This window comes from Ailuropoda melanoleuca, chromosome 3 (assembly GCF_002007445.2).
Source record: "Ailuropoda melanoleuca isolate Jingjing chromosome 3, ASM200744v2, whole genome shotgun sequence".
In the NCBI taxonomy this organism is placed as follows: Eukaryota; Metazoa; Chordata; class Mammalia; order Carnivora; family Ursidae; genus Ailuropoda; species Ailuropoda melanoleuca.
Genome location: NC_048220.1, coordinates 10,324,312 through 10,346,325, shown reverse-complemented (window position 1 = coordinate 10,346,325; position 22,014 = coordinate 10,324,312). Strand labels below are relative to the sequence as shown.

Genomic DNA, 22,014 nt, shown 5'->3' with positions numbered 1-22,014 from the left:
TTAAAAAAAAAAAAAAAAAAAATAAGACTGACTGGCTTAGGATCAAATGGCTAGAAAGCAGCAGAGAAATCAAATGGAAAGAAAGCAGTCCTATGGCTCCTAAGATAATGTTCTTAAGACCAACTATGCTTCTCCTGAAGACTTTTAATTTTTAATTAAGTCTTAATTAAGACTCTGCAATTAAAACATGTAACGTTAAGAACAAAATACATAAGAAAAAGCAGAACAACTATATACAAGTAGATAATAAAAACTGAAACGTGCCACCCTTCGCTAGATAATAGGTTTTTGCCACTAGCAGTAAATCACCGAACTTAAAGTTGTTGACTCTTCAAATACTTATTATAAAAGAAAAATGTCAGAAGAAAAAAAAAACACATATAATTCATCAACACAATTTGGTTTACTTCTATTTCAATCCAAGATTTAAAACACATTTTAAATATGGAAGTGGCATTTAATGTGTATCTTTTAATTATGGTATAATTTATAGTGATGATCACTCTGATTTTGTACTCTTAAAAACAGTGTCTTTTAATACTCAAGACATTTCAATTCCTAAAAGAAAAATGATAAATTACTGACCAAATTTTTCTTTTGCTTCGGTAGGTTAACTGGTTCAAAAACAGAGATAACATTTCCATAGGATGCTGCAATCTTTTAAAAAGAAAAAAGAAAGAAAACTTATGGATATGTTAACTTACTTATGAATCAAAAGAGCAAAAGAAATTAATAGTACAACTTAAAATAAGCGCCCCCAACACAACTTCATTTATCAATGCTTGAGAATATCAGTTTTAAGAGACCACCATACTCGAGTCAGAATTCCAGTACTATCACTGAGTAATCAGCAAGATAATCTCTCTGTACCTTAGTGTGTCTATCTATATTTATAATATGCATAACACTATCTTTCTAATGGAATTAGTTTGAGGATTAAAACAACATCTGTAAAACATCTAGCATATAATTATCTATAAGATACATGGTAAATACTAATACCCTTCCTCATAGAAAAAAAATGTATTGATATATTTCTCGTCAAGTGGAAATTAGATAGGACTTCAAAATCAGTTTCTAGGTTATCTGTCTTCAAAGTTCACAATTTTGTCAGTATGTACTTAGCTTCTTAAAAATAAAACTTAGATTCCTTTGTGAATGCTCTAAGAAATGTATTTTTTTTCAATACTCTATTTTGTCTGAGTAACTTTAAGATTTACTCTTTCAATCAATGGCTCTGTTTTATCAGGTGGCTACTATTATAGCTTGGGTGAGCCACAAATGAAGAACAATGAAATATCAGAAATGAGATTGATAGATTTAAAAAAAAATGAATGAGGGATAAAAATAAAAGAATATAATCTTGAGAAGAAGGGGGTAAGCAACGAGGATGTACTTTATAATGGAAAAAAACTTTCAATGGTTATTTTTAAGTGTTCTGAGAAGTTTTTAAAATATAGAAATCATCTGCGCTGAGTTGGTCTGGGAGGGAATATTTAGTTTGGGCTTTTAAGAGTGGTAGGACTTCAAAGAAAACTGAATATTCAATTGTAGAAAAAGGGCATAACACAAATATGAACACAAGTATAAAGATTAGAAGAGGCAAGGTACACCTGGAGGTGACTACCAGCCGAGATGGAACACAGTGTCCCTTCTAAGAGAATGATGCATATGTGTTCAAAAAGGGAAATCTAAGCCAGGTTGTACAGGGCCTCATGCCAAGGTGAACAATTTGAACTTTTCCAAGGTAATGGGAAGCAAAGAATGTTTTTAAGCAAATGAATAAGATAAATGCAGATGAATTTTCTCATAAAAATTCATCTTGTAGTCCTGCAGAGAAAAAAAAAACAGTAAGAAAATGACTATAGGGGGCGCCTGCCTTTGGCTCAGGTCATAATCCCAGGGCCCTGGGTGGCCTGCTCCCTGCTAGGTAGGGAGCCTGCTTCTCCCTCTCCCTCTGCCACTCCCCCTGCTTGTGCTTTCACTCTCTAATAAATAAACAAAATCTTTAAAAGCAAAAAATAAATAAATAAAATAAAATAAAATAAATAAAGTAAAATAAAATAAAATGACTGTAAAACCAAATGACCTGTTTATTTTAATCTGGACTGTCATGTAATCTACGTTATCATGAAAACATAACTCATATTGGAAGTTATTAAATGGGATTTCCAACACAGCCAGGCCTATGTAAGCAAGTTTTAATATAGTACGGAAGATGAGAGAACTACAGAGCTGGAGATCAAACAAACCTGAAGAGAAGGGGGAAAAGTCCCAAGGATTTTCAACATTTCATAATAAAGATCATCTTTGTAATATAGTGAGAATGAAAGGTGTGAACAAAAGAAGGACAGATGGGAGATACTTGTAACGATAAAGGGAATTGACACAGGAGTATCATATCAGTCCAAGAAACAGGTAACGATTATAAGAGCCGAAACTCATTTTACCATAAGTACCTCTACACTAGGTACTAAGAGGTAACTTTTCAGACTAGCAGGTTCATTAGAAACAATTTGATTAAAAAAAAATAGATTGGGTCCATTTGATTCCTCACACAAAATGTTCTAGTGGAATCATATAGTCAATAATATATTTAAATATCTAGCAAAAAATTAAGTAAACTTGCAAAGTTCAGTCCAATCTAGCTACAAGTATACCTAGGTCTGGCCACCTGTGCCTACTTGTGCTATTTTTAAATATATACTATGCTGCCTACTAGCTATGACTCTACCAATACTGCTACTGTATAGAACTGTACTTCACCTGATACAGAATCATAACCTGTTTCTTTTGTTGTTGTTGCCGTTCTATTTTCAAGGTTATTTTTAACTTTTCATATGCAAACAGTAGTCCAAACAAAATTTTTCATTTTCTTACAGACTTGGAATAAATTAATAAAAAACTATGGACTTTGGAAGAGTTGACTTCCATTTTAGTACAAAGTTTATCCAGAATTTACAAGGAGATACCTGTACAGAGAAAGAATGACTCTAACAAATGTTTTCTTTTCAGTAGTTTATTTGTAAATAGATTGAAGGTTTATTATCATTCCTTTCCTTCAATCCAACTAATTTTTAAATAAGTAAGCTTTAGACCTGTTTTATGGGTAATATTTTATTATCAACTCACAGAAAAACGTCATGCTATATTTTGAAATTCGGTTAGAACAGAATTCCTGACAATCTCTAAGCCATCTGAGAAAATCAGGAATTGTGTTCTCTATGGTGCATCTTAGAGAGTCAAAGAAATTTGTAGCTATATTGTCCTTGAAACAAAACAACCTTCAAATTCAATAGGAAATACATACTTTGGAGATTATCCTGACAAAAACCATATTCAAAACAAATCTCACATTACAAGATTACAAACCTTGCCTTGTTGCATTGAGCAGTCTACACATCCTACTTGAATATTTCCATGTTTAGCTCCTGGGATTATTTGTAATCTTTCAAAATCACTTCCCAGTATAACAATGTCACATCCAGATGCATAAGCCTAAAAAAAAAAGGGGGGGGGGAATAAAATAAAAAGGATAAACTTGTCAAGAAAGTATTTATCATGTAGAAAACTGGCATTAAATATTGTTTTAACTAAATATTATGTTTTAACATAGCAATTTTAAATATCTCTTTTTTAAAAAAATCTATTATTTGAGAATATTTCCTTTACCTCTGATACTCAGTTCCATCAGCAAATTCAGTCAGTCCTATCTGCAAAACATTCACTTCTTCCACCTCCACTGAATGCTACTGCTCTGGTCTAAACTACTACCATTTCCCTCCTCCACTACTATTAATAGTCTGACTGCTTTCATTCTTGCTTCCCTCTGATTCCTTTCCACACAGAGTGGTGCCTTTTTTTTTTTTTTAAAGTAGACTCCACATCTAATGTGGGACTCAAACTCATGACCCTGAGATCAAGAGTTGTATACTCTCCCAACTGAGCCAGCCACCCCAAAAGGGTCAACTTTAAAAATGTTTATTAAAGGGGTGCCTGTGGGGCGCCTTGGGTAGCTCAGTCACTAAGCGTCTGCCTTCGGCTGGGGTGTGATCCCGGCATTCTGGGATCGAGCCCCATGTCAGGCTCTTCCGCTGGGAGCCTGCTTCTTCCTCTCCCACACCACCTGCTTGTGTTCCCTCTCTTGCTGGCTGTCTCTGTGTCAAATAAATAAATAAATAAAAATCTTTAAAAAAATAAAAAATAAAGGGGCGCCTAGGTGGCTCAGATGGTTAAGCCTTCGGCTTAGGTCATGATCCCAGGGTCCTGGGATCAAGCCCCACATCAGGCTCCCTGCTCAGCGGTGAGTCTGCTTCTCCCTCCTCCCTATGTGATCTCTCTCGCTCTCACTCTCAAATAAATAAATAAACAAATCTTTTAAAAAATATTTATTAAAGCAAGTAATTTGCCCTGTTTAAACCCCTTGATAGTTTACCCATTGCACTTGGAATAAAATCAATTCCCTACCAAGGTTCAATGACCTTATCGTCCTAACTCTCCAAACTCATCTCAAGCTACTCTTTCTGTCCCTCCATCAGCCCTGTCCCTACACTGCCTTTCCTTGTCCTGGGGCATATCAATCTTTTTCCACTTTACTGTGTTTTATCTNACACACACACACACACACACACACACTTTCTCTCTGTGATTCTCATTACTTTCCATCACATTACTATTTATTCTTCTTCATAGCAGGTATCACGATTTATAAGTAGCTTGCCTATTATCCATTTTCATTACTGCAAGTTAAGTTATAAAACAAAACAATAGGGTTCAAAGTGTATCTTGCTCTCTGCTCTATCCTCCAATTCCAAATGAAGAGGCTTCTTTATAAATACCTAGGGATTAAATGAAATATTTAACTTCAAAAAACAACCACCATAACCAAACAAATAAAAAGGTATAGTTCAAGGCTTGTAAGCAAGCATTTTATAGCTCTTTTTGAAATTTACAATTAGCAGAACTCTTCCAACCAGAATTCTTTTTGTATTAACTTCTCATATCACAGGAGTTTCTTCATGGCTGTCTTCCTGGAATTTACATATACAGGCCACCATGAAGTATGACACTGACGATAAAACATCTAGCACGAACTTTCCCATCCAAAAATAAGTTATTTAAGTATTAGTAATTATTTACTTTCTCATCACTTTTGCACCTGCACATATACCTTACTTAATGTAGAAAATAATAATTTATACTTCATGACCTTAATTTTTACCAAACCCAAAATGTTTCTGTATGTGCCAGCAAAAAATACTTGAAAAGGTATTTGAGAGAACATACAAATAAATCTGCTCACATTATAGACAAGAAAATGAGGCCTAAATAGGTTGACATAACTTCTTAGTGGCAAAGTGGGCTTCAGAATCTTGATCTCTTTTGATTCTTGATCTAGTGCTATTTGTACGACACCAAGAGGACTTCCTAGATAAGTATCCTCGCCTAGAATTTTCCTAAAGGAATTAGAGACAATCTAGTCTGGTTCTACTGGCGTCATATAGTGGAAAAAATTGGCTCAGTAAACAAAAAACATCTCATGATGGTCTGCTCACCTATATAAATATCCATGGATCACAAGGCTTGTCACAAGATTATTAGCACGAATAAATTCCAAAAACTAATTTAAGTAAAATTTTCATTTGTAATACTCTAAATATCTTAATATTTTAGAAACTTATTCTTTTACCTCAATATTAAATTCTGATAAAATACCAATAGTCAGTGTATCCCAAAACACTGTGTCAAATTATAAATATGTTTACAATTTAGATTTCCTATTCATTAAACAAAAAATTTTAGTTTCCATTAACTGGAACATATATCTATATTTTGAACATGTCTTCATAACTTTGCCTTCCTTTTGCCATACCTGAAATTGTCTACCTACTTTCAGATATTATATAGCAACTATTTTTGTCAACTACAATTCTAAATTTTCCTGAATTGTTTGTATTAAGCCTGAAGTTCCTCACAAAATTACTGTTTAATACAAGTACTAAACATCTGCAGAATTGAGAAATGCATATTTATCCCAGAAATAAACACTTAGCCCTACAGAGAGGAAGATACCAACTTACTATACAATTAACCCTTGATCATTCAAAGATTAACCCAGTTCTGAATTACCACCGTTCTTTTACTGCAAGTGTATTACACTAGTACAGCCTGTCATTTGACTTTATCTTAGTGACAGTACTAAAACATACTAAGCTTTCTCTCTCTCCTTTTGGTAAACTTCAAATCAACTGAAAGTGACTGATCTTATCTGGAATATCTCTCTTTCAGTCCCCACTTTCTTCTCTTAGAGTTTTAACTAATGGATGACAACAAACTACTATATGGAGGAAAAAAAGGGATATAACCAAGCTGACTATTATGCTAGGGGTTATAATAAATATCTTCTGGTATTCTTCACTACAGAACTTAAATTTTTACGGTTTATTTGGTTATATAATTAAACGCAGGATGCACTAAAGACTCAAACTGTATTTGTATTACGTTCCATTTCTTAATCATTTTCAAGAATTTGTAAATGTATCTCCTTAAAAAGCCTGCTGTGTATAGGAGATTAGCTGAATAAACTATAGTACATACCCAAAATGGAGCATTATACAGCTGTAAAAATAATAAGGAAGCCATCTATGACTGACATGGAGTGATTTCTACGGGATATTATTAAGAGAAAAAGAGCAAAGTCCAAAAGGACACATATGTCATTTTTTGGGTAAGGGACAAGGAAAATTAGAAAACATACATGGATCTGTTTATTACAATAAAAAACACGGGATGGATAAAACTAGGAAACAATAAAGTTGATTACCTACAAAGGTGGGGAGGATGAAGTGGAAGAGATACAGGAAAAAAACTTTTGAAAACACACTTTTGAAAACACATTAACATAATGCATATTCAAAGACTTAAATCAATCAGAGTGGGGGAGGGTGTAGTGAAACAAAGGAACTAAGTATATTTCAAATGAATACATATTCACACCAAAAGAAAGAGGGGTCAAAGGAACTAAGTAACTTATGAACACAGAATCTGACACCGTATTTTCAGCCTTGGGCAGTGAAAAGGAAAAAGAGTCCACCTCCCATGTTTCTCCTTTACTCTGACACTACTACCACGTTCACAACACTTTTGACCACAGACGTGGGGTCTTTTAACCACACCAAACAATTCTGTGACACCAACTAGGTATCTGACAATTTAACTCAATTATGACACTATCTTCAAGTAGATAGTGTCAGATCCCACAGGTTAAGGGCTCAGTCTTAAATGAGACTGTCCTACACTTCAGGTGCTAATCTCAAGTAGTGGGTCCCCAGATTATCCATAACTTCTGTCCAACTTGGCTACAAAATCAGTGGTTCCCTGACCTCCTCTCCCTTGGATTTGGTTTTTAGCTAAAACAGCTCACAAAACTCACATAAACACTTCCCTACATTTGCCAGTTTATTAAAAGATCAGACAAAGAATACAGAAGAACAACTAGACAGACAAACAGGGCAAGATCTGGGAGGGTCCCAAGCACAGGAGCTTCTGTCCCCGTACAGCTGGGATGCATCACCCTCCTGGTACATGATGGATATGTTCACCGCGTGGAAGCACTCCAAGCTCCCTACTGTTGGGATTTCATGGAAGCTTCCTCACACAGCCATGATCAATTATTAACTCCATTTCCAATCCCTCTCTAGTTTCTTGAGAATGGAAGGTGGGGCTCGAAATTCCAAGCTTCTAAATTTGGCTTGATCCGTCTGATGACCACCCCAGGAGCCATCCAGGAGCCCACCCAGATTTGCCTCATTAGAACAAAATACGCGCCTAGTATCCTTATAACTTAGGAGTTTACAAGGGTTTCAGTAGCTGGGGTAGGACCCAGGGTCAAGAACGAAATATTAGTGGGCACCTGCCTGGCTCAGTCAGCAGAGCATGTGCTTCTTGATCTCAAGGTTGTAAGTTCAAGCCCCACACTGGGTACAGCAATTACTAAAAAAATCTTTAAAAAAAAAACCAACCAAATATTATAACAAGTGATGCTCCTAATGTTCTTACCACTTAGGAATTTTGAAGAGCTTCAGGAATTCTGTGCCAGAAACTGGGGTCTGAGATCAATACATATATTTTCTATTATCTCACAGGCAGGGTGGGGAGAAGTACAAAGAAACCCTTAACGTTTTTTGTAGGTTGTTTTTTAATTATAGTGATATGGACAATGCAATTCTGAAACTATTTGAGATGTATTACAGAATTGAGCAAATGAGCCAAGGATCTCACTGCGTAGGGAAAAGGAACAAAGATATAAAACAGGGAAAGACAAAAGAGTCAAGTAAGGTTGTTATGGAATTGGAAATACTGGTATAAAATCATGTTTTCAAAAATATACATATGCCCACGTACACATGTAAATACATGTTTGTACATGTGTATGTATGTGCATGTTAGCCTGCTATATGCACATACATGTGTATATGTGCTAGTTTTGTCCAATGAAAAGGTCAAGACCCAGACATTCCAGTAGCAATGAGATCAATTAGCACCTTGATCTTGGCCTCTACTAGCATTCTCAACTAAAAGAAACCAGGGCTCCTTGAAGAAATGGCTCAGTATAGCACTAGAGCAGGGTAGGTATACCTGCTTCTGTTATACCAGAAAGAAGGTGCTTAAAAAAAAAAAAAAACCAGGCAAGAATCATTGTCAGTGGATAGTCAACCTAGGGGAAAATGATGATGAGGATGAGGATATCTGCATGGTATTAAAAGCTTCTCTCACACTGCTTATTAGTTGCAAGGAGAAAAAAAATCCGTTACACAATGGAGAAACTGGGCAACACCTTCAATGGTCATCAAAATTAACATCACTAATGATAGGTACCATGTACCTCCAAATGGGAAACCCAGAAGACACAACATCATCTAAGCAGAATTTTGGCCAAGAATGCATAAGCTTGATCTAATCTGGAGGAAACATCAAACAAATGTGAAATGAGAAAAGATTTGTTTTTTAAAAGTAGAAGGGAAGTACTATATTCTTCAAATGTCACTGCTGAAATGAATAAAGAAAAAGAGAAATGATGCTAAAGAGACACGATAACTAAGTGTAATCCCACAATCTGAATCTTGTACTGGAAGGGGTAAAAACCTAGAGAGAAATCAACTAATAGAACCCGAACATGGGTAATACATTAGCTAAAGGTTTTATCAATGTAAATTTATGAAGTAGGTAAGTGTACTGTGATTATGGAACAGGATATTCCTTTTATCAGGAAATCAGACTAAGGGATTTAAGGGTGAAGAATTATAACGTACATAACATCCTCAAAGTGCTCAGAAAAAGAATTATGTAGGCGCACACAGGTCCAGGGAGCACAAATGATAAAGAAAATGGGAGTACATTATCGTCAATAGCCAAATCTAAGTAAAGAGAGTATGGGTGTTCCTTGTACTATTTTTATTTTATAACTTTTTGTAGGTATGAAATTATTTCTAAATAGTTATTTTCTGTGTAGTAATGAAAACATCTAAAACCTAAATAATTGTTTTCAAAAGGTTAAAACAAAAAATGCTATCACTTTTTTGTGCCTTCTTTTATCTTTCACTCATTGTAGTCTTCTGGGCCTATTTTCTTCTCTTTGGCACTATACCGCAAGGCCAATACTAAGTGCTTTTCACTGGTAACCCATTTAATCCCTACAACAAATTCTGTGTAGGACTTACCATAATCACCCCATTTTACTGCTAAAGAAACTTAAACTTAGACAGACTGAGTAATTGGCTCAAGTCTCAGAGCCAGTAGGACGCACAACCAAGACTGAAACCAAGATATAACTAGTGGGAAAGTACATGCTCTTACTTACTCTGTTATGCTATCACTCAATGCCTTATAAACAAACACTGGCATGAATTTAATAATTTTTCTCTAATTTCTTCCCATAATTAAGAATGTCTTATTTGGACTATGAAGCAATCAGAACTCCCATAACCATTGACAGGAATGTAAATTAATGTGGCACAACTACTTTGGAAAGCTAAACACATGCTTACCCAATAATCTAGCAATTCTACTTCTAAGTTTATACCCAAAAGAAATGTTTCCATATGTACACTAAAACTCATGAATAAGAACATCTGTAGCTATTCAATGAATACCCCAAAGTAGAACCAACTCAAACACCTACCAACAATGGGATATATAAATGAACTGTAGTATAATCAATGGAATACCATAAAGCAATGGTTCTCAAACTCTCTGGTGTCAGGAATTCTTTGCACTCTTAAGAAAATATTAAGGTTAACTATCTTCCCATCCCCCTCAAGGGCTTTAGTTTTTGTACATTACCACCATCAATACTTTCTCTCTTAGAAATTAAAACAGAGAAAACATAATACACCAACTGAATCAGTAATGAAAACCTCCCAACAAATAAAAGCCCAGGATCAGAAGGCTTCACCAGTGAATTCTACAAAACATTTGAAGAATTAATGCCAATCCTTCTCAAGGTCTTCCAAAAAACTGAAGAGGGAATACTTTCAAACTCATTCTGCAAGGCCAGCATTATGTCGTTACAAATCTAGACAAGGGCACTACAAGAAAAGAAAATTACATGCAAATATCCCTGATTGACATAAATGCAAAAATCCTCAACAAAATACTAGCAAACAAGTTTCAACATTATACATTATGATATAAAAGATTATACACCGTAATCAAGTGGGATTCATCCCTGGGATTCAAGGACAGTTCAATAAATGCCATATATGACAAGCCCACAATATGAACACCATATTCAATGGTGAAAAGCTCAAAGCTTTTCTCTAAGATCAGGAGAAATTCAAGGATGCCCACTCTCATAACTTCTCTTCAACACAGTACTAAAAGTCCTGGCCAGAGCAATAAGGCATGAAAAAAATAAATAAAAGGCATCCAAATTGGAAAGAAACACATAAAACTTTCTCTTTACATTTAACAAGATATATTGAAAAACCTAAAGACCCTACCAAAAATAAAAAATAAGAAATTGGAACAAATGAATTCAGCAAAGTCGCAGGATACTTGAAATCAATACACAAAAATCAGTTGCATTTCTGTGTGTTAACAATAAATTTTTTCAGAAAAGAAATTAACAACTTACGGCAACATAAAATACTTAACAATAAATTTTAAAAAGGTGAAAGATCTAATACACTGAAAACTGTAAGACACTGATTAAAGAAACCGAAGATGACACAGATAAATGGAAAAATATCTTGTGTTCCTAGATTGGAAGAATACTGTTAAAATGTCCATACTATCCAAAGCCATCTACAGATTCAATGCAATCCCTATCAAAATTCTAATAGGATTTTTCACAGGAAAAAAAAATCCCAAAATTCATATGAAACCACGAGAGACACCAAACAGCTAAAGCAATCTTGAGTAAGAATTAAGCTTGACATTCATATGTGGAACATAAGGAATAATGCAGAGGACCACAGGGGAAGGGAAGGAAAACTGAATGAGAAGAAATCAGACAGGGAGACAAACCATGAAAGACTCTGGACTCTGGGAAACAAACTGAGGGTTAAAAAGGGAGGGGAGAGTTGGGGGATGGCGTAACGAATCGTTGAACACTACATCAAAAACTAATGATGTATTATATGTTAGCTAACTGAAAATAAGAAAAATGAATAAATAAAATTTAAAAAAGAACTAAACTTGAGCCATCACACGTCCTGATTTCAAACTATATCACAAAGCTATAGTAATCAAAACAGTATATTAGCATAAAGATAGGCACATGAACAAAAAAGGAAGAGAATCATGAGCTCAGACATAAACCTATGTACATATGGTCAAATAATCTTCGACAAAGGCACCAAGAATACATAATGGGGAAAGGACAGTCTCTTCAATAAATGGTGTTGAGAAATTGCACATCCACATGCAAAAGAATAAAACTGAACCCTTATCTTACATTATACACAAAAATCAACTCAAAATGGATAAAAGACTTAAATGTAAGACTTGAAACCATAAAACTCCTAGAAGAAAACACAGAGAAAAAGCTCTTTGACATTGGTCTTAGTGATAACTTTTTTGATATGACACCAAAAGCACAAACAGCAAAAGTAGTAATAAACAAGTAGGACTACATCAAACTAAAAAGATTCTGCAAAGCAAAAGAAAAGAAAATGAAGTCAACCTACAGAATGGAAGAAAATTTTGCAAACCATTCCTGATAAGGTGTTACTATCCAAAGTATGTAAGGAGCTCATGCAACTCAATAGCAAAAAAGTATGATTTTAAAAAAGGTAAAGAACTTGAATAGACATTTTTCAAAAAAAGACATACAAGTGGCTAGAAGGTACATGAAAAAAAGTTCTTAATCACTAATCATTAGGGAAATACAAATCAAAACCATAATGAGATATCACTTTATAACTATTTAAATGGCTATCATCAAAAAGACAAGAGATAACGTGTTGGTGAAGACACAGACCAAAGGAAATTCTTGCGCACTCTTTTTGGGAATGTAAACTGGTATAGATGTTATGGAAAACAGTAGGAAGGTTCCTAAAAAAATTAAAAATAGAACTACCATATGATTGAGCAATCCAACTTCTGGGTATATATCCAAACACGATAAAAATGACTATCTCAATGAAATACCTGCACTCCCATATTCACTGCAGCGTTTATTCACAATAGCCAGGACATGGAAACAACCTAAGTGTCCAACAACAGATGGGTGGATAAAGAAAATGGGGTATATATGCACAATGGAATAGTATTCAGCCATAAAAAAGAAGTAACTCCTGACATTTATGACAACCTTGATAGCATAATGTTAAGTGAAATAAGTCAAAGAGAGAAAGATAAATACACCACGTATGTACTCCACTTATGCACGGAATCTAAAAACATTATACTAATAGAAATAGAAAATAGAATGGTGATGGCCAGGGGTTGTGGGGTGGGGGAAATGTGAGATTTTGGTCAAAGGATACAAACTTTCAGTTGTAAGATAAATAAGTTCCAGGCATCTAATGTATAGCATGGTGACTATAGTTAATAATATTGTATTACATAATTGAAAGTTTAAGAGTAAAGCTTTAATGTTCTCACCATAACAACAAAATGGTAATGATCCAAAGTAAAAGTATGTTAACTAGCCTTACTGTGATAAACATTTCCCAACATGTGCATGTATCAAATCATCACAGTGTACACCTTAAATTTAAACAATGATATATGGCAATTATATCTCAATAAAGCTGGGGAAAAAAGACATAAATCTATACACATCTTCTTATGCATAGTTCTAGAAGACTATTAAAATTAATTCAATCTTCTCTGTAGTTTATACAACATGATGAGGTAAAAAAGCACACCAAGCCGTCTCCCCCCCAAAACCAGGGAAAACAGCTTTAAAGTAGGCTAAGTATGTACCACTGAATTCTTTAAATAATCCATCAACCTGGTTTAAATAAAAACCTAAGAAGTAATATGATAACACAGTATTTCTAAACCCAAATCTAAAACTAGTTTGACAGATTTTTCTAAAATAAATTCTCAAAATCTCCCTTCAAGGTATCCTGACTATATCGTATAACATTATCAAAACAATAAGAACAGCGCTGATTTACCAAATAAACTGCCATGCTATTTGGTCTTCAAAATTAATGTGCGCATAGTGATAACTGATACATTAGCTGCTTCTGTCAAGAGATCTGTAATCAGAACAATCTATTACTAACCAATGAAAATTAAATTAACAAGTGAAAATTCTTTCATTAGGTACCTGTAATATTAGGCTTACTAATTTTGAGACTAATCAAGATGCACAGGAAGAAATGAATTCATATATGTGCTATCAAGCATATAATCATTTTTTTTACTTGAAATTGTGACAGAAAGCCTTCTCAAATATTCTAAATTTCAAAAATTATCCGAGGCTGTAACAGCTGGTATTTGAAATTGGAAGTATTGTGATTTCTGTAAAACACTTGGATTTCTTGTTTTCACTATTCTGTTTTAACCAACCATACCAGGTAAATATTCTAAGGAATTTCTTCCTGGTATATTTCCTGGTTAAATGACTTGAATTGTAAAATGCTGTAATTAACATTTTTCTCATTTTTAAACACATAATGTTGAAATAGTATTGCTTCTATAATCTTAAAGGTACTTTAATACTATTTAAAACCTAGTATTTTAAAATAGGCCAGTTTTTAAAGAAGTCTGATATACTTGTGATGGTATATGAGAATCATAAAAATCTTTTTCCAGATGTAAATAGTATCAAACTTTCCCCTCCTGTATTCTCTCCACTTATGAAGACTCATATACCCCCTTCCAAAAAAACAAAAAGAAACAAAAATAAAACCAGACAACAACAAAAAAACCGCTTTGTCTTCTCCCACCTATAAAGGGGTTCCCTAGAGTGAACAAAACAAAAAGCTAAACTAAAGGATGCTTACCATGACAGAAAGAGGAGGAAGAATGCTAATTCAGCCTCCATTTTTCTACCAACACCCAGATAGCTGCAGTCTTTTGACTTCTAATCTGGGTTCCCCGGCTGTGAACACTGGGTTGTCTAACACAAAAGGGAGCCTGCAGCTCTAACATTTTTGCTTTCTCTCCTATAGCAAAGATGTTTAAATTCCAAACTAGAGACAGGAAGTCCTAAATATTAACACAGTCTGTCTCTTGTAAATTACCTCCCTTTCCATTTCTTTTGAAACACAGTTTCAACACTAACTATAAAGTATGAAATGAAAAGAAAAATCTATTGTATATGAAAGCACGTATGTCATCAGTATGCACAGGAATACTAGAAATGCTAGATTCAAATTAACTGTGCCTCTTTTTAACTTACTATTCGTCTTTCATAAACAAAATATTTTTTATTCTAAAAACAAAAGTTGTCAACACATCAGGACCAGTTTGCTCACATATTTTCACTCTAAAAATAGTAGGAAATTAACAAGGAAAAAAGACCAAGGGAGGCATTCAGGTAAAGAAAGAAAAAATAAAGAATTTTTGCTTAGTGTACAGGAAAACCACTGCTCAACTGATATTGCGGGTAAAATGAGTAACAAGTGACTGAAAAAAGTTTAAAGGAACTTTAATAGAAATATTTTATTTGGGCTCAAATCTAAATTATTAAAGCTATTTTAAAACAGAGACTTTTAATTATATTGCAATAAGGCTTCTTTAACGACTATTCATCAATTCAACCAGTACTTATGTGCCAAGCATTAGAACGAGTAAAACTTTAATTTTACAATACCTGGCATTTTTGAGGGTTTTCCATATACTAAACAATGAACTTAGAACTTAGCACTTTTTCATGTAACAACCCTATGAATGGCTACCACTTTGGCCCCATTTTACAGATAAGAAAAAAAGGAATTTAAAAGAACTTGCTCACAGATGTACAACTAACTGTAAGGGACTAGGCTGGAAATCAAATCCAAGTAAAAACTCTACCAATAAGAATCACCAATACCTTAATCACTGTTCTAGATGGTCATAATGAAACCACGGGAGACACAAGGCAATACTGGTTAATGATACAATGAAAGTACAAATAAAGTGCCCTGACAGCATAAGTGACATGGTCACTGCCTAGTAGAAGTTCTCATACTAATAGGGAAGTCAAAATATTCCATGACAGTTTAAGCAGTAAAAGTGTTAGCTAATACTTAGACAAATTGTATTATTAAGTACAGATTTTAAAATCTAAAATCCATGAGACCTGGCATTCGATTTCATTTCAATTTAAAACCTGTCAGACTTTCTTTGGAAAACAGTATCTCATTTCTTGTAATCTTTCAAAACAAGAACAGGTAAGTTATCAGCAAACATGAGAAGGGAGGTATTACAAACACAGGATGTCTTCACAAAAGGCGTTAAGTACCAGGAGGAATAAAATCATTCTTCAAAGGGGTCTCCAAGAGGAAGATCTCATGTCCCTCCCTCAAGTAAAACTGAAATTTAGCGATTTATTTTTAGTCTGTACAAACCACCTACCATTAATGTTTGCTATCTCCCTATCAAAGACGTCAAAATCAGAAGAGGCTGAAAACAGAATTCAAGGAGTAAACAATAAATAGATCCGCTTTTTAACATAAACAAAACAAAACAAAACCCAGGCAATTTCAAGAGCGATAAATTTAGGACGTATACGGTGTGGAAGAAACCGAAGGCAAGAAACTTACTTTGTAATAGAACTAGCAACACAATGTTAAAGGGCCAAGGATGGATTGGGTACAAAGGAAGAAAATGACTGTTAATCCTTAAACTACCACCCAAACTACAGAGAACTAGGATCTCTTTATACTAAACAAATTGAAAATTTATTTTTGTCTAATTTACTAGAATATTTCCTGAGATTTGGGAGAAATCTCCAGTAGGCTTGGTAGGAGATGATTAAAGTCTGGTCTATTGAGGAGCACCTGGATGGCGCAATCAATTAAGCGTCCAACTCTTGGTTTTGACTCCGGGTGGTGATCTCAATGTGGAGAGATTGAGCCCCCGCCCCTACGTCCTGCTCAGGGCGGAGTCTGCTTAAAACTCTCCCTCCCTCTCCCTCTGCCCCTCCCCCTTGCACGCGGGCTGCGGGCGCTCTCTCGCGTGCTCGCTCGCTCCCACTCTCTAAGATACGTAAATAAATCTTTAAAAAAAATCTGATCTATGGAAACAGATTTTTAAAAAAGGTCACAGAAGAAGCTACATGATGGTGTAGAATACAGTCTCTGACATATTAGCTCACCTCTTTTTAAAATAACACGGAGGCATTCACCAAGGTTTTATATACACTTAGAGGGGTCATCTAGGTGTATAAATAGGCCAGTATAATGTACGTACTTTCAAGTTCACACTATGGCATAGATTCCGAAAGCCTTCTTAGGAAAAGTTGTTAGAATTTACATTGGAGAAAGCACTCGTATCACTTTAGGAGATGTTATCATCCTATAATCTCCCACTAGGAAAACCGCCTTAGCATGCTGCTTATTTCTTCCATCTTTAATAGCAAGAGCAGAGAGCAATGTCCAGGTATACCGAGCCTATACTAGCTCACTGAGACCTTCAGAGTTCACTCTCCCCCTGAGTATTTAGGCTACATTAACATTTAGTATCAGAATCTCAAAATTGCTAGTGTCAAATGCAAGCTAAGGTGTGTATGAATCTTTCCAGGAGGTACTGACTCTGAGAGCAAAGCATTAGTTGTCACAGATCTAAAAGCACAATTCAGGTATGAAATTCCTATAACATGTTAAATAGTTACTATTATTTAAGATTTATTCCGACTGACAAAGACCACAGAATAATTCATAAGAGAAGAAAACCTGGGGGATCTGTTAGGCTGTTTACTTTGTTTCACTTGCTTAGGCAAAATTAAGTTTTACTTTTAATCATAACTAAGCGATAACAAAAGTTGTAGCAAATATCCTCAGCATTATAAATATGTTTAGACAAAGGGTAGCATGTGCAGTACTTACTTACAGTTTGAAATTATTATAAAAATTATAGTTAAAGCAGAAAATACCACTACGCTGCCAAGTAGCCAGAAGTTTGGGGCCTTCTTCCTTCCAATATCTGACGAAGACCAACGAAAAACGAGTCATGTTCAGTATATCTAAACCTGGAACTACCACTACATACCAGAGGAGCTTCATCAAAAAACTGTAATGCAACTTTTAGTAATTAATGTGAGAAATCTAAAATAAACAAAAGTTTCCCAGGATTTCTAAACTGTTACATATGGAATTCAAAGGATGACAGGAGTGAATTACTTATGAAAAATATTTTTTTCTTTCCGAAGTTATTCCTCGGTGAATACAAAGAAAAGTAAATGAAAACACTGTTTTCACTGTATAACTCAAAGCTAGATGTTGATAACAAACAATTGGTAATTGTTTCAAGACACCCACTTTTTTTAAATTACAAAGATACTTGATCTTAAATTAGCATAAAGAAATTAAACCAATCCCGACTATTTCTAAATCTGACAATTTAAACCTATGGAGTAGGGTAATGAAAAGCCCCCATACACATTACAAAAACGATTTCTGGATAAACGATTTTGAGAAACCATCCCAGTCCAAGGACGTTAGACTTGAAACTTTAAAAATCCTACAAAACATTTTAACTTCCGACTCAGTGCCTCGATGACTGACATGTTTCTACCTCCTTCGCTCTCAAAAGCCAGGTCTGCCCGGTCCTAGGGGTGGGGACCTTCGTGGGGGACCTGGGGACCCCAGTGCGGGCGACCAGGCGTTCTTGGCCTCGGTTCCGTGATTCTGGGCCGATCCCAGCTGACTCAGGGGCGCGGACCCGCCACGGGCGACGCGGGAGACCCTCACTCACCGTGAAGCGCTGGTCGCCGACGCTGCCCACGGAGAAGCAGTGGTCGCCAGGGTTCACAGCCCCGGTCAGCACCTGGTGCAGGTTCATGTCTGCGCCTTAGTCCAGCAACGGACGCCGCGTCCGGCTCATGCCCAGGGTCAGCTGCCGCTTCCCTCCCTCCTTCCCTCAGGGGCGGCGGCCGCTCTTGGGCGGCGACGGCGGCAGCGACAGGCGCCAGGAGCCGGAGCCGCTCAGCTGGGGCCCGCAGTTCATCCCGAGCCCTGGCGGGCAAGGCCCGGAGGGGGCGGGCCGCGGAGAGGGCGCAGCGCGGCGCTCGTCTGAGCACCTGTCACAGCCCGCGCGGGCCCAGGTGAAGCTCCGGGTCGACTCAAGGACCGAGACCCCAGGCCGACTACCCGGAGGAGGGCCGCGCAGTCCACACACTCCTTCTCGGCTCGGGGTGCCTGGCCCAGATCGAGCCCCAGTGGCGCAGGCAGCACGCGTTTGCCTTCCCCGCCTGACCCGTCCCTTCCCGGCTCCGGTGCCCGCCACCCCCACTGGCCTTTGCCGCTCACTACGCGTCGCTAGGTCCCTTCAGCCGAAATATCGCGAGACTTCCCGCGGCGAAGAGGGGTACTGCGGTAAAGGACTCACTTTTTTCCAACAGTTTACAGATCAGCAAGTGGATAAGAAAACGCCTCGTCTAGTCAGATGCTGGCCAATCCCGAGCTCCGGTCCACCTAAGGCCCCGCCCAACACTGAGGACAGGCCAATCGCTTTGAGGCTGGTGAGTGAGTCTGTCAGTTTGAGTGCTGAAGAGAAGGACCCCAGCAGAAACACAATGAGCCTAGAATGAGATAAGAGTAGTCGAATTATGCTTTAGGTTAGGTCTTAATCCGTCGGGCCAGAAAGCTTGAAAGGAAGAAATGCGTTATAAACGGAGGTGAAGTGTCCGCCGTCCTGGTAGAGACTACAAGTCCCAGCAAGCACCGCTTTCCCAGGCAGCCCTTGGAGACTCCAAATAGATGTGACCCTTCTAGCGTTTCTGTCTGTCCCGGGGTAATAGTTTCCCCAGCCCTTCCGCGCCTTTCCAACTCGCTAAAAAGGATGATATTGAAACTTAAATATTCGACAAGTGTTAAAATGAAGTCTTCCTTAACATAGGTTTTGAACGAGTGCTGATAGTAATACTGCACCAGCCCTACGTTGAGCGTTTGTTTCGGAAAAAAAACAACACACACTCACACACACACACACACAAAACCTAAGGATTCCACAATGATTAGTGTCACAGTTACAACTGCTGGATACTCTAAGTGTATTTTGACACAAGTTTTGTGTTATTGATGAAGGTCTGTTTATATGTTTCTTTCCCTATATTTTATACTGACCTTCCTGTTCGCCTGTGTATCCCAAGTGTCTAGCGCAGTCCCTGTTCCACGGTAGGTGTTGAGTAAATGTGAAACGGGTGAATGCAAATAGGAACTCTCCACCTAAAAAGAGTAGTTTGTTAAAAATTGCTAAATTGACTTTTATATGCTTTTGTTGTGGTTTTAAAAAAAAAAACCCTTCACACTAATACTTGGATGGGAGTATTAATTTTATCTCTTTATGCTTGGCCAGTTTTTTTTTTTTTTGCAATGTACATTTTATTTTGCCATAAAAAATTACTTAAAAAACAAGCTTAAGAGCCATCTCCCTTTTTTAATTTGAACGTTGTCAGTGAATTCCATTATTTATCCCAATCTCTTTATAAAAATAAGGGACTTATGACTTAATTTGTCTTGAAAAAAACCTATTTTATTGAGGTCTAACATACTTACAACTTAATTTCTGTTTTAATTATTCATGTCTTATTCAGAGTGGCTTTAAGTTAATTTTATATTTTAGAATCTAAATGAAGATTTTTCCATTCCCTACATAAATTGTATTTGGCCCAACGTGTTTACTCATTCTATCCTGCCCAGTTTTTGTTTTTTAAGGGCATGCAGTATAGCAGAATAAAAGAAACTGAGTGACCTAGTAGTTAGGAAATCTGAGATCTACTCCTGATCCCACATTAGCTGTGTGACCTTGGAAAGGTTTTGCTAACTTTAAGACTCATTTTCCTCATCTGTAACATCAGCAAGTTTAAACTATCAACAAGATTTTGCTTGGCATTTTCATTCCTGCAACTCAGTATAACTATTAGTTTTTATTAAATTCCTTCAGCCTTGAGTTGGGCTACCTGAGTTTGAATCCTAGCCTTACCACTCACTTAGACAGGTTATTTCATCTCTCCATGCTTCACTTTCCTTATCTATAAACAAGAGATAGTATTAGACTTTCTTCATATAATCATCATGAGGATTAAATAAGAACAGTGTTTGGCATAGTCAGAGTTCAATAGATGTTAGCTGTTACTATTATTATCATTACTAAATAAACTTAACCTTTTGACATATAGTTACTCTTTCTAAGGTTTTCCAAATGGTGTCAAACCCCCGACCAAATCAAACTTTCCAGGAATGCTTGAGATGACCACAAATGTTCTGAGGACATTCTAGCCTACCTAAAACTGTGGCACTACAATACCTAATGAAAAGCAAGGGTATTCTGTTGCTTCTTATTCATCAGAAATACTCGTACTGGCTTATTAAATTGCCCATTAAACAACCTGTCTTTGATATATTGCAGATAAACTGTTTCATTGAAACAACTAAATGCTAGTGATTTATATTTCTTCTTCCACTGCAACTCCTGCCTGCTGTCTGGTTTGATACAGCCCTGAGCTAAGAATGGTTTTTACATTTTTAAGTGGTTGAAAAGACCTGGAGTGAAAAAAGGAGTATGTAGGAAACCTGTTCACGTTGAGAAATATTCATGCCTGTTTTTCACTCTCTGATTTCCTGAAATCCTTATCATTATCCTCTTCCCTGCCACCCTCATCCTGAACTCATTAATATAAATTCCTATCCTCCCAGTCCATGTGTCATGGGAGCCACCGATAGGGGCTTCAGTGCCCACTGCCAACTCTCAATAGATGAGGGAGATTGGAAGTAAACAGAGTCCCTCATCCTACAACTAAGGCTGAATCGGGGGGACTGTGTTGCTGGAATTTCACGCAAGCGTTTGGAACTTATTGTTTCATAAAAATAGAATGAGAATGTCTATACATCTAAGACACTGACTGCCCCAGGAACCTGTCTGGACTGGCAATAGCAACCTTGCTATAGCAAAATCTGTCCTGGATATTTACAGGTTAAATAGCTATTCGAGCATTGAAATAGGACCCTAGCCATCATTTATAATATTGTTACTACAGAAACATTAATTCTAACACCTCTAAAATTTGGAGATTGCCATTAGATACTCTTGGCTCACACTCACTTGCTCAGCTGAAGGGTTCTCCACCCATAAGCACTTAAGGGCAGTTATTTATAAAAGCTACTATTTATTAAACACCCACTCTACACTATCGTAGGTATTATATTTATTTCATTTCAATCTCAACAAACACTGTATTAACAAATGAAGAAACCTAAACTAAAAAAGAGACTTAATATTGCCCAAGGTCATATTAGATTTGGACCGTATCACCACCCATGGATTTGAACTCAGATTTCTTGGGTTGCAAAGGCCCTCTAAGTGTTCTCCAAAGACCCTGAATCCCAAAGTGAATACAATCAGAGTCTACCG

General features: G+C 36.4%; 1 protein-coding gene across 2 annotated transcripts in view; it reads right to left on the bottom strand.

Moving 5' to 3' along the window:
- The window catches only part of DMXL1 (Dmx like 1), a 128,467-nt gene extending 109,972 nt beyond the window's left edge, over window positions 1-18,495 (bottom strand). For both annotated transcript variants that reach the window (XM_011220019.3, XM_002915452.4), the window contains exons 1-3: window positions 18,358-18,495; window positions 3,373-3,498; window positions 586-657 (exon numbers count right to left, since the gene is read on the bottom strand). In XM_011220019.3, coding sequence (XP_011218321.1) covers window positions 586-657; window positions 3,373-3,498; window positions 18,358-18,444 — 285 coding nt within the window. In that variant the 5' untranslated portion in view covers window positions 18,445-18,495. The remainder of the gene's footprint in view (window positions 1-585; window positions 658-3,372; window positions 3,499-18,357) is intronic.
- Window positions 18,496-22,014: the final 3,519 nt, after the last annotated feature.